The sequence below is a fragment of the Rhinichthys klamathensis genome, unplaced genomic scaffold, assembly GCF_029890125.1.
Source record: "Rhinichthys klamathensis goyatoka isolate OS25496 unplaced genomic scaffold, OSU_Roscu_1.1 h1tg000947l_1, whole genome shotgun sequence".
Taxonomy (NCBI): Eukaryota; Metazoa; Chordata; class Actinopteri; order Cypriniformes; family Leuciscidae; genus Rhinichthys; species Rhinichthys klamathensis.
The window spans coordinates 172,501-190,000 of NW_026607271.1; the positions used below are offsets into that span (position 1 = coordinate 172,501).

A 17,500-nucleotide genomic window follows, 5' to 3' on the forward strand; every position below is an offset into this window, starting at 1 on the left:
ATTTTATATAACACTACCAGTCAAAAGTTTTAGATCAGCAATATTTTTAATGTTTTTAAAATAAACCTCTTCTGCTCACCAAGGCTGCATTTATTTGATTAAAGATACACACACAAAAAAAATAGTTAAATATTATGCGAATTTAAAATAACTGTTTTCTATTTTAATATATTTTAAAAATGTATTCCTGTGACCAAAGCTGAATGTTCAGCATCATTACTCCAGTCTTCAGTGTCACATGATCCTTCAGAAATCACTCTAATATGAGGATCTGATGCTCAAGAAACAGTTTTCATTATTATTAATATTGAAAACAGTTTTCATTATTATTAATATTGAAAACAGTTATTTACATTTTTATTTCAGGATTCTTTGATGAATAAAAAGTTCAAAAGAACAGCATTTATCCGAAATCTAAAGCTTTTGTAACATTAAACACTACCGTTCAAAAGTTTGAGGTCTGTAGTAGTAAGAACTTTTATTTTATTTCTGGGGGGAAATAAATAAAAGAAATCAATACTTTTATTCATCAAGGATGAATTAAAATGATCAAAAGTGACAGTAAAGACATTTATAATGTTATAAAAGATTCTATTCCAAATAATTGCTGTTCTTTTGAAATTTCTATTCATCAAAGAATCCTGAAAACAATTGGACACAACTGTTTTCAACATTGATAATAATAATGAATGTTTTTTTTAGCATAAAATCCACATATGAGAGTGATTTCTGAAGGATCATGTGACACTGAAGACTGGAGTAATGATGCTGAAAATTCAGCTTTGATCACAGGAATAAATGACATTTTAAAATATATTAATATAGAAAACAGTTATTTTAAATTTTCATAATATTTAACAATATTACTGTTTTTTTATCAAATAAATGCAGCCTTGGTGAGCAGAACAGACTTCTTTAAAAAAATAAAAAAATCATACCGATTCAAAACTTTTGACTGGTAGTAGGCTATATATATAGCCTATATATATTTATACACACACACACACACACACACACACACAGTAGATCATACAAATATATATTGATTGTGTTTGAGTTTAGCAGAGATCAGTGCTGAGTCCGTGGAGAAGACAGTGATTCTGCTTAAAGAGAAAGCAGAAAGTGGAGATTCTCAAGCCGCCTTTCTCCTGGGACAGTTACACTATGAGGAGGTGATGATGCCTAAAGTCTCTCTTATTTAACCTGCGCACAGATTCTATAGGTTATGCAAAGCCAGAATCATGTGGGAATGTGATCCATGACTCGTGACTGCTGGTGTGTGTTCTTCAGGGCCGCTTCACAGAAGCAGAGATCATCTTCGACGGCATTAAAGATGAAGATCCCCGAGCTCTATATCAGCTGGCTGTCATGTATTACGATGGACTTGGAACCAAAGAAGACCTTGTGAGGACCTTCTTATTCATGATATCTCATAAAAGCAACTAAAATTGGAGCGCAACAGTCGGAAGTCAACTCCATTCATTTTCCCCATATGAAAACTGATTTTGAATGATAACTCATAAACCTTTAAAGACAGCCCAACTGTGAGCTACGAGGAAGTTAATCGATGGTGTTTGCTTCTGTTGAAACCGTTAGCCCGCATTATTTCAACTTATTTATAAAAGAATCGCGTTCAACAGCTAAATTCGTGGTGATAAACTACATTACCCATAATGCTGTACAGAAAATTCCACCAATCAGAGTCGAGACAAGCAAAACCACCAAAACAGCTCTTTAGCTCCGCCCACTCCCATAAACAAGCTCTCTACACTCAAAATACTGAAATGTTTGTATATATATATATATTCAACATATTAAATGAGTAGTTCGCCCATTTTTTAGTTTGTGTCATTCGCAATGCTTCATGGGATTGTAGTTATTTCCCTCACTGAAGTCCTTAAACACACAGTCTTGAATTTTTGTCTGATTTTCAAACAGGTTTTTTGCTTCAAACCAAAGTTTGCAGTGTTGTGATTCTCCTCGCAGCTGATTGGCTCGGTTCATGGCTTATAAGACTATTTTAAAATCCCTATGGAAAAAAATTAATGGAAAAAAATACTTCCGAAAAAGGGGACGGACACTGTTACACTCTATTAAAGTCTCACTGTCTATATGAAAACCACCAACTTTAACAGGGCAAAGCAATGGAGTTGATGAGAAGAGTTGCATTGTGGGATTCCTCGCACGCGGGCTCTGTCAGACACGCGGCGCTGTATAACCTGGGCCGGGCGTATCTGGAGGGTCACGGGGTCCAGGCGTCCAGCGCTGAAGCAGAGCGGTGAGAAACTATCACACAAAACACAAATCTGGTGCAACAATTGATCGTGTCACAATATATCGCAATACAAAAATGCAGCAACTATGTATCGTGGATAGTGACAATATGTATTGTGTATAGTTCACCCAAAATAAAAATTACTGTGTGAGAAAAAATTCAAGTTTACAGAGTTTTAGTGTCAGTACTACATTAAACAATGTTGAATATAATTACACACATTTTAATCAACATCACGATACTGAACTCACGATATTATTGCGATACTCCAAGACATGTTAAAAGATTAACAAAACATGTACCGTTGACTAAAATGCTAAGTTTGGTATTACTGTACGTTGTGTGTGTGAATGAATAGTCTTGGACTTGATGCTGAAACCCAAAGCACAGGACAATAGAGACACCAGAATAACAATATTCATGATTCTGAAGATGAAAATACAGAATTATTTTAGACGAATATGCAGTCTGTCACTGATTAGATATATTTAAAATAATGTCGGGCACTTTGTACAGAAATTCATTACATTATATTTAACATTATATAGTAGTTTAATGTAGTAATGTCGACATTGAATTTTTTCTCACACAGTAATTTTTATTTTGGGTGAACTACACACAACACATAATGTCACTATCCACAATACATATTGTTGCATTTTTGTATTGCCATATATTGTGACACGATCTATTGTGACGCCGCTAGTAGGGAAGTGTGATTTGTGACGGTGCCCTGTGTGTTCCCGCAGGCTTTGGCTCCTGGCAGCTGATGAGGGGAACCCGGACGCTAGTGTGGAGGCGCAGTCGTCTCTCGGCATGTTCTACTGCAGACCCGAGACCCTCGACCTCACCAAGGTCCTGAGATCATGCATGACCGGCTCCGCTTGCAGTCGCACAACCAGAGGATCAGCTCTGGGTTCCTTTGGGAATCTAATGGGATTTTCGAATAGTAATTTATGAGTGGAATAGGTCTGTGGTTGGCAAGTAAACTTGCAATTACGATAAAAAAGTCAGAATTGTGGGATATAAACTCGTAATTGCAATAAAAAAGTCAGAATTGTGGGATATAAACTTGCAATTACGATAAAAAAGTCAGAATTGCGGGATATAAACTCGCAATTGCAATAAAAAAGTCAGAATTGTGGGATATAAACTTGCAATTACGATAAAAAAGTCACAATTGTGGGATATAAACTCACAATTACAATAAAGTCAGAATTGTGGGATATAAACTCGCAATTACGATAAAAAAGTCACAATTGCGGGATATAAACTCACAATTACAATAAAGTCAGAATTGCGAAATGTAAACTCGCAATTACGATAAAAAAGTCACAATTGCGGGATATACACTCACCGGCCACTTTATTAGGTACACCTGTCCAACTGCTCGTTAACACTTAATTTCTAAGCAGCCAATCACATGGCGGCAACTCAGTGCATTTAGGCATGTAGACATGGTCAAGACAATCTCCTGCAGTTCAAACCGAGCATCAGTATGGGGAAGAAAGGTGATTTGAGTGACTTTGAACGTGGCATGATTGTTGGTGCCAGAAGGGCTGGTCTGAGTATTTCAGAAACTGCTAATCTACTGGGATTTTCACGCACAACCATCTCTAGGGTTTACAGAGAATGGTCCGAAAAAGAAAAAACATCCAGTGAGCGGCAGTTCTGTGGGCGGAAATGCCTTGTTGATGCCAGAGGTCAGAGGAGAATGGCCAGACTGGTTCGAGCTGATAGAAGGGCAACAGTGACTGAAATAACCACTCGTTACAACCGAGGTATGCAGCAAAGCATTTGTGAAGCCACAACACGCACAACCTTGAGGCGGATGGGCTACAACAGCAGAAGACTCCACCGGGTACCACTCATCTCCACTACAAATAGGAAAAAGAGGCTACAATTTGCAAGAGCTCACCAAAATTGAACAGTTGAAGACTGGAAAAATGTTGCCTGGTCTGATGAGTCTCGATTTCTGTTGAGACATTCAGATGTTAGAGTCAGAATTTGGCGTAAACAGAATGAGAACATGGAACCATCATGCCTTGTTACCACTGTGCAGGCTGGTGGTGGTGGTGTAATGGTGTGGGGGATGTTTTCCTGGCACACTTTAGGCCCCTTAGTGCCAATTGGGCATCGTTTAAATGCCACGGCCTACCTGAGCATTGTTTCTGACCATGTCCATCCCTTTATGGCCACCATGTACCCATCCTCTGATGGCTACTTCCACCATGTCACAAAGCTCTAATCATTTCAAATTGGTTTCTTGAACATGACAATGAGTTCACTGTACTAAAATGGCCTCCACAGTCACCAGATCTCAACCCAAAAGAGCATCTTTGGGATGTGGTGGAACGGGAGATTCGCATCATGGATGTGCAGCCGACAAATCTGCGGCAACTGTGTGATGCCATCATGTCAATATGGACCAAAATCCCTGAGGAATGCTTCCAGCACCTTGTTGAATCTATGCCACGAAGAATTGAGGCAGTTCTGAAGGCAAAAGGGGGTCCAACCCGTTACTAGCATGGGGTACCTAATAAAGTGGCCGGTGAGTGTAAATTTGCAATTGCAATGAAAAAGTCAGAATTGTGGGATATAAACTCGCAATTACGATAAAAAAGTCACAATTGCAGGATATAAACTCACAATTGCAATAAAAAGTCCGAATTGCGGGATATAAACTCGCAATTACGATAAAAGTCACAATTGCGGGATATAAACTCACAATTACAATAAAGTCAGAATTGCGAAATGTAACCTCGCAATTACGATAAAAAAGTCACAATTGCGGGATATAAATTTGCAATTGCAATGAAAAAGTCAGAATTGTGGGATATAAACTCGCAATTACGATAAAAAAGTCACAATTGCAGGATATAAACTCACAATTGCAATAAAAAGTCCGAATTGCGGGATATAAACTCGCAATTACGATAAAAGTCACAATTGCGGGATATAAACTCACAATTACAATAAAGTCAGAATTGCGAAATGTAACCTCGCAATTACGATAAAAAAGTCACAATTGCGGGATATAAATTTGCAATTGCAATGAAAAAGTCAGAATTGCGGGATATAAACTCGCAATTGCAATAAAAAAGTCAGAATTGTGGGATGTAAACTCGCAATTACGATAAAAAAAGTCACAATTGCGGGATATAAACTCGTAATTTCAATAAAAAGTCAGATTTGCGGGATATAAACTCGGAATTACGATAAAAAAAGTCACAATTGCGGGATATAAACTCGCAATTGCAATAAAAAGTCAGATTTGCGGATATAAACTCGTAATTACGATAAAAAAGTCACAATTGCGGGATATAAACTCGCAATTGCAATAAAAAAGTCAGAATTGTGGGATATAAACTTGCAATTACGATAAAAAAGTCACAATTGTGGGATATAAACTCACAATTACAATAAAGTCAGAATTGTGGGATATAAACTCGCAATTACGATAAAAAAGTCACAATTGCGGGATATAAACTCACAATTACAATAAAGTCAGAATTGCGAAATGTAAACTCGCAATTACGATAAAAAAGTCACAATTGCGGGATATAAATTTGCAATTGCAATGAAAAAGTCAGAATTGTGGGATATAAACTCGCAATTGTGATAAAAAAGTCACAATTGCAGGATATAAACTCACAATTGCAATAAAAAGTCCGAATTGCGGGATATAAACTCGCAATTACGATAAAAGTCACAATTGCGGGATATAAACTCACAATTACAATAAAGTCAGAATTGCGAAATGTAACCTCGCAATTACGATAAAAAAGTCACAATTGCGGGATATAAATTTGCAATTGCAATGAAAAAGTCAGAATTGTGGGATATAAACTCGCAATTACGATAAAAAAGTCACAATTGCAGGATATAAACTCACAATTGCAATAAAAAGTCCGAATTGCGGGATATAAACTCGCAATTACGATAAAAGTCACAATTGCGGGATATAAACTCACAATTACAATAAAGTCAGAATTGCGAAATGTAACCTCGCAATTACGATAAAAAAGTCACAATTGCGGGATATAAATTTGCAATTGCAATGAAAAAGTCAGAATTGCGGGATATAAACTCGCAATTGCAATAAAAAAGTCAAAATTGTGGGATGTAAACTCGCAATTACGATAAAAAAAGTCACAATTGCGGGATATAAACTCGTAATTTCAATAAAAAGTCAGATTTGCGGGATATAAACTCGGAATTACGATAAAAAAAGTCACAATTGCGGGATATAAACTCGCAATTGCAATAAAAAGTCAGATTTGCGGATATAAACTCGTAATTACGATAAAAAAGTCACAATTGCGGGATATAAACTCACAATTGCAATAAAAAGTCCGAATTGCGGGATATAAACTTGCAATTGCAATAAAAAAGTCAGAATTGTGGGATGTAAACTCGCAATTACGATAAAAAAAGTCACAATTGCGGGATATAAACTCACAATTACAATAAAGTCAGAATTGCGAAATGTAAACTCGCAATTACGATAAAAAAGTCACAATTGCGGGATATAAACTTGCAATTGCAATAAAAATTCTAAATTGCGGGATATAAACTCGCAATTAAGATAAAAAAGTCACAATTGCGGGATATAAACTCACAATTACAATAAAGTCAGAATTGCGAAATGTAAACTCGCCAATTACGATAAAAAAGTCACAATTGCGGGATATAAATTTGCAATTGCAATAAAAAGTCAGAATTGAGGGATATAAACTCGCAATTACAATAAAAAAAGTCACAATTGCGGGATATAAACTCACAATTGCAATAAAAAGTCCGAATTGCAGGATATAAACTCACAATTATGATAAAAAAGTCACAATTGCGGGATATAAATTTGCAATTGCAATGAAAAAGTCAGATTTGCGGGATATAAACTCGCAATTGCAATAAAAAGTCAGATTTGCGGGATATAAACTCGCAATTACGATAAAAAAAGTCACAATTGCGGGATATAAACTCGCAATTGCAATAAAAAGTCAGATTTGCGGGATATAAACTCGCAATTACGATAAAAAAGTCACAATTGCGGGATATAAACTCACAATTGCAATAAAAAGTCAGAATTGTGGGATATAAACTTGCAATTGCAATTAAAAAAAGTCCGAATTGCGGGATATAAACTTGCAATTGCAATTAAAAAAGTCAGAATTGTGGGATGTAAACTCGCAATTACAATAAAGTCAGAATTGCGAAATGTAAACTCGCAATTACGATAAAAAAGTCACAATTGCGGGATATAAATTTGCAATTGCGATAAAAAGAAAGTAAGAAATCCGGGATATAAACTTACAATTATGATAAAAAGGTCAGAATTGTGGCATGTAAACTTGCAATTGCGATTACTGGAGCAGACGTTCATGTTTTGTCACTAACAAACTTCTTAATAAACTACAAATACACTAGAATCTGAGTTCATGTGCGCGACGAGAACCGCTGTCGTCCACAGGGAGCCGTTTGCATTTTAAAAACACACAGTTCCTTCAAAATTCATGTTTGATGAAATTTATGTTATAAAACACAACGTGAGGCATCAAGTATGATAACCACAGATCTTATTCTACTCATAAATTCAGAAACTGCTTCAGAAAAGTGAATTAGCCATCCGTTGACCTAAACAAATTGTTGATAATAGCCTACATTTAACTGTTATATTGCATTATAAAAAATAATAATAATTATAATAAATTAAATTAAGAATGCATATCAATTATAATAAGTTAATTAAAATAACTTAATAATAAATATAAGTTAGAATACATATAATTTAAATACATTAAAACTTTACAATTGTAAAAAAAAAAATCTTTGTCTTACATGTATATATATAAAATTATAACCAAGTCAATTTTGACTTCTGTAGTTTCAACATTTTGTCAATTTCGACTTTTTGTCATAATTATAACTTTTTATGTCATAATTGTTTTAGAAAAGCATGATACGTGGCAGAAATAGACTTCCATGATGTAATCAAGTGAAATATAATTGACTTTTTATGTCGATTTAGAATTTTTATGTCATAATTATGACTTATGTCAATTTCATCTTATGTGAATTTTGAAAGTCAATTCCAACTATCTCTGCTTTTTAACTAATATCAAGGCTGCATTTATTTGATAAAAAATACAGTAAAAATAGTGAAATATTATTATAATGTAAATCAGCTGTTTTCTATGTGAATATACAGTAAAGTGTAATTTATTCCTGTGATCAAAGCTGTATTTTCAGCATCATTACTCCAGTCTTCAGTGTCACATGATCCTTCAGAAATCACTCTAATATGATGATCTGATGCTCAAGAAACAGTTATGATTATTATCAATATTGAAAACAGTTTCATATTTTAGTGGAAACCTTTATTTTTCAGAATTCTTTAATGAATAGTAAAGTAAACAAAAGTAACTTTATAAATGTCTTTACTACACTTTTGATCACCTTAATGCATCCTTAATTTCATCTTCCAGACCCCACACTTTTGAACAGTAGCGCATCTCTCAGACTCGTTTCTGAAATCATCGCTCAGGGAAATCTAATGCAGGTTTTTCAGATGTAGTAAACCTGTGTGTGTGTGTGTGTGTGTGTGTCAGGCGTTCTCGTGGCACTCGGAGGCGTGTGGGAACGGCAGTGTGGAGTCTCAGGGCGCTCTGGGAGTCATGTATCTGCACGGCCTCGGTGTGCAGAAGGACCCGGACTCGGCCCTGTTCTGCCTGAAGGACTCGGCGGAGAGAGGGAACGTTTACGCCCAGGGTCATCTGACGGCCTGCTACTACCAGCGCAAACTCTACTCCAGAGCCGCAGCACTGGGAGAACGGTGCAGCCACACACACACACACACACACACACACACACACACACACACACACACACAACCAAATAATCCGTTAGTAATGGGATTGACGGCTCAGTCGGACTGAAAAGCCTTCATGTAAACACTTTAATCGATTGGATTGAAAGGGGGGTTTATTCCTTTTCTAATCTGATCGAGAGAACATGTAAACACTTGATCGGATTGAGAACCGGAACTGAAAGGACTGCGCATGTGCAATGACGTAGTTATAGCGCAATGACGTGTAACGCGCTGTTCTTCTGTTGAATAAAGTGTCGTATAAATTAGTGTCCTGTAATTCTATAATTCTCCTTTCACTGTGAAGTGGAGCAGGACAACGGCCACCAGTGCTGGTCTCAGACTCTCATCCACACACGACTGGTTTAGAGCATTTTACTGCGTGATCAACAAATGCTCATTGTCTCCAAATTATGACTATAAATGTATAAATATTAAGTCTGCAGTTTAAATCCGTCAATATGGTTACTAATGGATTATGTGGTTGCATGTAAACGTAGCCGGTTTGATTCAGCATGTAATAACTGGTTTTGGCTGTTCTCAGAGTGTGTGGATACGAGGACACGAGCGCCATCGCGAGACACACCGGCTGTCTGGAGGAGTTCATCAGGAAGGGCATCACTATTGCCATGTTTTACTTCGCACGCTGCCTTTATCTGGGCCGAGGGGTCCCGCAGAACAGAGACAGGGCGAAAAGATACTTCACACAGGTACACTAAAGTGCAAATAGAGATAGACGGTATTTACACCTAGTGGAAATGGCAAAAAAAGAATTTTCTTTGCAGTTATGCCGAGTTCAGACTGCACGATTTTCAAAATAATCGGGTCACTGTTGTTTTCACACTGCATGACTATCTGGGGTAACGTTCAGTTGCTGCTGTGTTCACACTGCACGATGGATCGGCGACAGGAGGTTTCACACCGCATGACTTTACAAAAGAAAGAATCGCCGACAACTTCTGCCTGGTCCGCAAACTACGTTTTACAACCAAACAAACGCGAGAAGTGATAGGAAATAACGGAAGATCACGCGTGCGTGAGACCGGAGTTCTCGCGCGACACTGAATTTGTTATTAAAAATGATAGCCAACAAATTGTCTGTGCACTGATTTGTAGCGAAAATAAAAAAATAAAAAACAGTTTATGCAGGAAATGGTTGGGAAGACGAGGGGAGCAAGGACTGTGTTTTGCAAAGAGAGTTGGGGGTAAATACATAATTTTGCAAATGTCCTGCTGTTGCTGCTGGTCATGCAAATGTTTGTGCTTTGTTTCTGTTTGATACAATTGTAAATATAGGCCTATCTATTAAAATACTGATATTCTGGTCTATAACTCCTCCTCCTCCCTATATCTTGCTCTCTCATTGGCTGTCGGTCATCGCCGATGTAGTTTTCAGTAGTAGTGGGAAGTTCGGATCATTTTACTGACTCGGATCTTTGAGTCTCGTTCAGCAAAATGAACGAATCTTTTTTCGAGTCATTTCGTTCATTTCGTTCATTTCAGCATAATATAATTAAAATGGCATGTTAAATATCCCAACACATCTAGAACTTACGAAAATGTTGATTACATTTGTAAAAATAATAAAAATAAATTATAGGGTAATGCAGCCAAAGCCAAATTATAAGAAACCGACATTTTTATGAATTGATTACTTGTTGGGTTTTAAGTTCAGGCTATTGCAGTCTGATTCTGTTAGTTCACCTCACCTCCTCATCCGAGACGTTCTTTCCTTTGCAACTTCATATTTATCAGGTTTGTTCTCCTCCTCTTGTGTCTCGAGACGTTAGTTGTCGACTCGTCAGTGTCTGACTCTGATCTGTCTGCTGGGCCGTGCCGTGTGTGATACAGCAGGGCCGGAAAGAGTAATGATTAGTTCATCTTTCGAGTCTCGAGTTCGGGTTCGGCCGGGTCCGAGTCTTTCGTTCTTCCTGTCAGTCACATAGAGGCTATGCTGTCAGTACCGGAAAGAGTAATGATTAGTTCATCTTTCGAGTCTCGAGTTCGGGTTCGGCCGGGTCCGAGTCTTTCGTTCTTCCTGTCAGTCCCATAGAGGTTATGCTGTCAGTACCGGAAAGAGTAATGATTAGTTCATTTTCTTCGAGTCTTTGGGTTTGAGTCCTTCGTTCTTTTGTCACGTGACCGCTGGTATCTCGCATCAAATACAATATTAGATTCGTATTATTGACTGCGTCTGAATGTATATTGTTTTATATTTAGGAATTAAAATACAAAATATGTGAAATAAACATTATCTGAAAAATAAAAGTTCCATCTTATTATTGTCCCTGTCCGTTTCTTTAAATGTTTCTTGTGCATCTGTGGTGTGTTTTATTATATATTATACATTAATTAACTACTATTATATTATACATTAACTACGTGCTTGTTTGTAAAAAAGGTTGTGAATTAGTAGGCTATTCAATACGGTGACAAGTCACGTGACAAAAGAACGAAGGACTCAAACCCGAGGACTCAGAAGATGAACTAATCATTACTCTTTCCGGTACTGACAGCATAGCCTCTATGTGACTGACAGGAAGAACGAAAGACTCGGACCCGGCCGAACCCGAACTCGAGACTCGAAAGATGAACTAATCATTACTCTTTCCGGTACTGACAGCATCGCCTCTATGGGACTGACAGGAAGAACGAAAGACTCGGACCCGGCCGAACCCGAACTCGAGACTCGAAAGATGAACTAATCATTACTCTTTCCGGTACTGACAGCATAGCCTCTATGGGACTGACAGGAAGAACGAAAGACTCGGACCCGTCCCGAACCCGAACTCGAGAGAGATGAACTAATCATTTCCAGTACAGATTCAGAAACCATATGTTGCGCAATGCGCATGCGCGATCAACACAAAATGAACGAATCACTCTCTGAGACAAGTAACTCGGTAGTCCCGAGTCATATTAAAGATTCGTTCAAAATGAACGAATCGTTCATGAACGACACATCACTAGTTTTCAGTCAGAACACATTCACACAGCAGGATTGTGAATCGCCGACAGGTCCAGATATTCAGCATGCCAAATATCTCACGGGCGTCGGCGATTCTCTCAGATCGCGTCTTTGCTCATTCACATTGCGTGATTGTCACTCGCGTGAACGAGCACCGATTTGCCTGTGATTTCGGGCATTTGTCGGCGATTTCTCAAAACCTGTCGGCGGGCTAAAATCGTGCAGTCTGAACTCGTCTGCGAGCGTTTTTGATGCGTTGTTGGCTCTTTCATACTAACAGATTGGCGAGCATTCATCGGCCGCTAATCTCCCGCGATTTGCACGCGATAACACCCTGACCTGTCGGCGAGCTCAACGATTTGCAAATCGGGCTTAAAATCATGTAGTGTGAACTAGGCTTAAAATGCCCTGCTGATGAGAAAAGATTTGGGAAATAATCAAAGTAATTCTGACTTTTTAAATTGCAGTTGAGAGATTATCTCTCAAAAAGTCTGCGTAATATATAAACTCACAATTGCGATAAAGTCAGAATTGCGGGATATAAATTCGCAATTGCGATAAAACAAAATCTGAATTGCTGGATATAAACTTGCAATTGCGATTAAAAAGTCAGAATTGTGGTATATAAACTCAAAATTATAATTAAAAAGTCAGAATTACAGGATATAAACATTTGCATTAAAAAAATCATAATTGTGGGATGTAAACTTGCAATTGTGATAAAAGTCAGAATTGTGGGATGTAAACTTGCAATTGTGATAAAAAAGTCAAAATTGTGAGATATAAACTTGCAATTGCGATAAAAAAGTCTGAAATGTGGGATATAAACTCGCAATTGCGAATTTGCGATAAAAAAGTCAGAATTGTGGGATATAAACTCACAATAACGATGAAAAGTCAGAATTGTAGGATATAAACTTGCAATTGCGATAAAAAAGTCAGAATTGAGGGATATAAACTCGCAATTGCGATAAAAAAGTCAGAATTGTGGGATATGAACTTGCAATTGCGATAAAGTCAGAATTGCGGGATATAAACTTGCAATTGCGATAAAAAAGTCAGAATTGTGGGATATGAACTTGCAATTACGATGAAAAGTCAGAATTGCGGATGATTTGAGCGATCTGTACTGTATAAAGCTGACTGGACTGCTCTCGTTGTCGTCAGGCTGCCAGGATGGATCCAGAAATCTGTCAGGAGCTGCAGATGAACGTCGTACACGGCAGAATATAAACCACACATCACTCGTTTCATCTCAGAGAAGTTCAGTATTATTTCAGTGTGATATAAAGATGATCCAAAGAGAGGCTAGTTTAAAATGCATGTGCCAAATTCTTACAAATGTAATCTTTATATTCAAGTCGGTTTTATTTTTTTATGGAAAAAGTTTAGCTAATATCTTGAATATGTGTGTATATATAAAATGTGTTATTTTTCAAAAAGTTTTCAAACATATTTTTTTAATGAATGTTATAAATATTTTAAAACTAATACATAACTTTTTTTTTCTTTGAAATCATTACACGTATAAATACATCAACTGGATATTATTTACTTCCCCCACAAAAGAAGAAAGAAAACAATAAAAACAACAAAAAATAATTTAATTTAGAAACTGAAGTACTCACTAAATTGTATTCAAGTGCATTTAAATGTATATATTTAATATTTTCTATATTGAAGACATGACACATGACAGATCTTCTTTTGCAATTTATTGCTTATAAATGCTCTAGCCTATTTTTGGTAAAAATAAAAGTCTATAATAATATTAATAATAATAATAATAATATCACAAACAGAACCTTCACAATAACTGTACATGACATATTGCACGATTAAAAGCCTTCATAATGGTCACAATAATATGTAGAGCGTTTACATTGGTCTGGCTTCTTTTTACACTCAAAATTCACATTACAAAGCAAAACCCCCTAGAAGAAAAGGAAAGAGAGAAGCAGAAGATGACAGCTGGCAGTGAGTGACCGGGCCTGTTCCTCCAAAAACACAAGAACAGATTAAAACACAAGCACATATTCATGACGCTCCCTCGAGTCACGTGATTGAGAGAGCCGCCTCAGGCCTGGACGGCGTCCACGCTCAGCTCAGGATACAGCTCTTTAAGAAGCATCTCCAACAAGATCTACAGACAGAGAGAAAACATCGGTATATTCATCATGTCCTCCGCTAGATGGCACTACAGTATCATCACTGAAGCCCAGACACCACAGGTGAAACTCGAGAAATTAGGATATGGTGCAAAAGTTCAGTAATTCAACTTAAAAGGTGAAACTAATATATTATATAGACTCATTACATGCAAAGTGAGATATTTCAAGCCTTTATTTGTTATAATTTTGATGATTATGGCTTACAGCTTATGAAAACCCCAAAGTTAAAAGTAGAATATTGTGAAAAGGTTTTCATAAGCTGTAATCCATAATCATCACAATTGAGGTGTAGATGCGCGACAGCAGGGTTAGTGTGTGTGTGCGACTCACGTAGAGGAGATGTCTGTTGGCTCGGGTCTCCTGAAGGGCGTTGAAGATCTTGATGATCCCGTATCTGGCGTTCTGTTGCCCAACCAGATTCTGCAGTGCGTCTGGACAACGAGAACAAGCGTTTCTGATTATATTCCAGTCTCAGTCGACCAATCAAAGACTGGCTGCTGTAATAGCGCTCGCTGCAGCCTGTGTGTGTGTGTGTGTGTGTGTGTGTGTGTGTGTGTGTGTGAGTGAGAGAGTGAGCGATTGAGTGTGTGTGTGTGTGTGTGTGTGTGTGAGTGAGTGAGAGAGTGAGCGATTGAGTGTGTGTGTGTGTGTGTGTGTGTGTGTGTGTGTGAGCGTGTGTGTGTGTGTGTGTGTGTGTGTGTGAGCGTGTGTTTGTTTTTGTGATATATGAGGACACAAATGTGTATAATGACATGCATATTACACTGGTATTACAACTTACACGTGATATATGAGGACATTGCATGAGTCCTCATATTTCAAATAGCTTAAAAAACATAAAAAACAATGTTTTTTTTTAAATGTAAAAATGCAGCATGTCTCCTGTGATGGGTAGGTTTAGGGATAGGGGCAGTGTAGGGGGATAGAATATACAGTTTGTCCAGTATAAAAGTCATTACGCCTATGGAATGTCCTCATATATCACAAAAACAAAGCTGTGTGTGTGTGTGTGTGTGTGTGAGTGAGTGAGAGAGTGAGCGATTGAGTGTGTGTGTGTGAGTGTGTGTGTGTGTGTGTGTGAGTGTGTGTGTGTGTGAGAGAGTGAGCGATTGAGTGTGTGTCTGTGTGTGATTGAGTGTGTGTGTGTGTGTGTGTGTGAGTGAGAATTGTGTGAATGAGTGAGTGAATTTGTGCGAATGTATGTGTGTGTGTGTGTGTGTGTGTGTGTGTGCGCATGTGTGTGTCTGAGAATGAGAGAGTGTGTGACAGAGAGAGAGTGTGTGTATGTGAGTGAGAGAGTGTGTGTGTGAGAGAGTGAGTGTGTGAGAGAGAGAGTGAGTGAGTGAGTGTGTGTGTGTGAGTAAGAGTGTGTGTGCGCGTGAGAGTGAGAGAGAGAGTGTGTGTGCATGAGTGAGAGAGAATTGTGTGTGTGAGTGAGTGAGTGTGTGTGCGTGAGTGAGAGAGAGAGAATTGTGTGTGTGTGTGAGAGAGAGAGTGTGTGTGTGTGAGTGAGAGAGAGTGTGTGCGTGAAAGTGAGAGAGTCTGTGTGCGTGTGAGAGTGAGAGAGAGTGTGTGTGCGTGAGTGAGTGAGAAAGAATTGTGTGTGTGTGTGAGAGAGAGAGAGAGAGAGAGAGAGAGAGAGAGAGAGAGAGAGAGAGAGTGTGTGTGTGTGTGAGTGAGAGAGAGTGTGTGTGCGTGAGTGAGAGAGTGTGTGTGTGTGTGTAATTCTAAAATAACACTGTTCAGTATTTTCCAGAAGCATCTAGAGGCGGAGTCATGTGTTGATGAAGTATTTCGCTGTCATCCATGATACATTTTGGCACTATGAGTTTTGTGATAGAAACTAATAATCTCATGCACAGGAGCTCTGACTCGTTATTACCGTAATCCGGACTAATGTGTGTTTTTGAAGCGGCTCCTGTGTTGCGCTCACCCGGGATGTTGTCGAGAAGCTTCTGCTGCGCTCTCTCCTTGGTCTCCTTGCGCTCGCTCTCCGAGCGGCTTCTGTTGTGCGGCGCCAGTCTCCCGTTGGGCCAGAACGTGTCCCGGAATATATTAATGTAGTAGACCAGCATCTGCTCGCTGAAGATCCAGTGTACGGTGTCTCGGATCTGCCTGAGGACGGAGAGCGAGAACAACTGAGTGAGCAGATCCAGCATGTCACATGACCAGCGTCCAGCTCTGCTTACTTGTTTATGGTGCGTCCAAACGTGACCTGGACTAGTGCAATTAGTGTCTTCCTCACCCACTTAAACACTGCCGAGAGAAACACACACACGAGGATGTTACTCCATCTGATGCACATGCTTAGAAAAAAGGTTATTTTAGGAAAAAAGGTTATTTTAGAAATCAAGGGTTCTCAACGCTAAAGATGATTTATGTCAAGAGGGTTCTATATAAGGAGACATGTCTTGATACTTTCATGCTTCACAGGTTAGTTCAGTTTTTATAGTGATAAAGTATGTTGGGGAGCTGTTTAATTCATCAAATTTAATCAAAATAATAAATTAATTAAAGAAAAGAAATCAAGCTTTTAATGTTGTTTATGTGTCTATGTGGTGTTTTTAATACGCTTAAACCATGTGTAAGTTCATAAGTCGACAGCATTGCTGAGTATTTTCTGCTTAAAACTGCAGTGAACCAAAGACAGTCTCAAAAACACGGTTTGAAATCGCTGGTGTTTCTGACGTCACAAACGACCTTGTAACCAATCAGATCAACGTGTGATCGTCAACCAGTGGATCTCTGAGCTGAGGGAGGGAGTGGAGGCGGGGCTCATTTGCATATTCATAGAACCACGCATACTAAATGAGGCAAGGGTGTCGAGTTACATTCAAGCTATTTTAAGACATGAAGATTTTTGTCATTTTGTTGATCAAAGATGAGTTTAAATAGATAAAATGATTGACTACAGTGGGACTTTAAACCAGAAACAGTTCCATTTCAACTTCAACTTATTTTAGTTTATAGCAAAGGCAACATTTCTAATTTAAATTTTTCAACTAATATTCATATTTTATTTTATTTCTGCTTTATTTGAATGAACAGAAATGTTTTTAATAGTTTTAGTCCTGCTATACGAAGCATTAGCCGTTAGTCCGTCACACGGTCCTGCGGTCAGAGAGGTGTTGAGTTTCACAGACGCGAGAGCTCAACGTTTCATCACTGCGGGTGACGTGTGTGTGTGTGTGTGTGTGTGTGTGTGTGTGTGTATCTAC

General features: G+C 38.1%; 2 protein-coding genes across 2 annotated transcripts in view; one reads left to right on the forward strand and one right to left on the reverse strand.

Moving 5' to 3' along the window:
- LOC130078673 (LRP2-binding protein-like) overlaps positions 1 to 13,454 on the forward strand; it is a 13,500-nt gene extending 46 nt beyond the window's left edge. Inside the window, exons 2-8 of the mRNA XM_056244259.1 lie at positions 1,063 to 1,172; positions 1,291 to 1,404; positions 2,136 to 2,278; positions 3,025 to 3,130; positions 8,887 to 9,110; positions 9,688 to 9,853; positions 13,279 to 13,454. Of these exons, the coding sequence (XP_056100234.1) occupies positions 1,063 to 1,172; positions 1,291 to 1,404; positions 2,136 to 2,278; positions 3,025 to 3,130; positions 8,887 to 9,110; positions 9,688 to 9,853; positions 13,279 to 13,344 (929 nt within the window). The 3' untranslated portion in view covers positions 13,345 to 13,454. The remainder of the gene's footprint in view (positions 1 to 1,062; positions 1,173 to 1,290; positions 1,405 to 2,135; positions 2,279 to 3,024; positions 3,131 to 8,886; positions 9,111 to 9,687; positions 9,854 to 13,278) is intronic.
- A 355-nt stretch (positions 13,455 to 13,809) lies between these two features.
- The window catches only part of LOC130078675 (sorting nexin-25-like), a 71,940-nt gene continuing 68,249 nt past the window's right edge, over positions 13,810 to 17,500 (reverse strand). The window contains 4 exon segments of the mRNA XM_056244261.1: positions 13,810 to 14,254; positions 14,613 to 14,713; positions 16,216 to 16,397; positions 16,472 to 16,538. Coding sequence (XP_056100236.1) covers positions 14,189 to 14,254; positions 14,613 to 14,713; positions 16,216 to 16,397; positions 16,472 to 16,538 — 416 coding nt within the window. The 3' untranslated portion in view covers positions 13,810 to 14,188.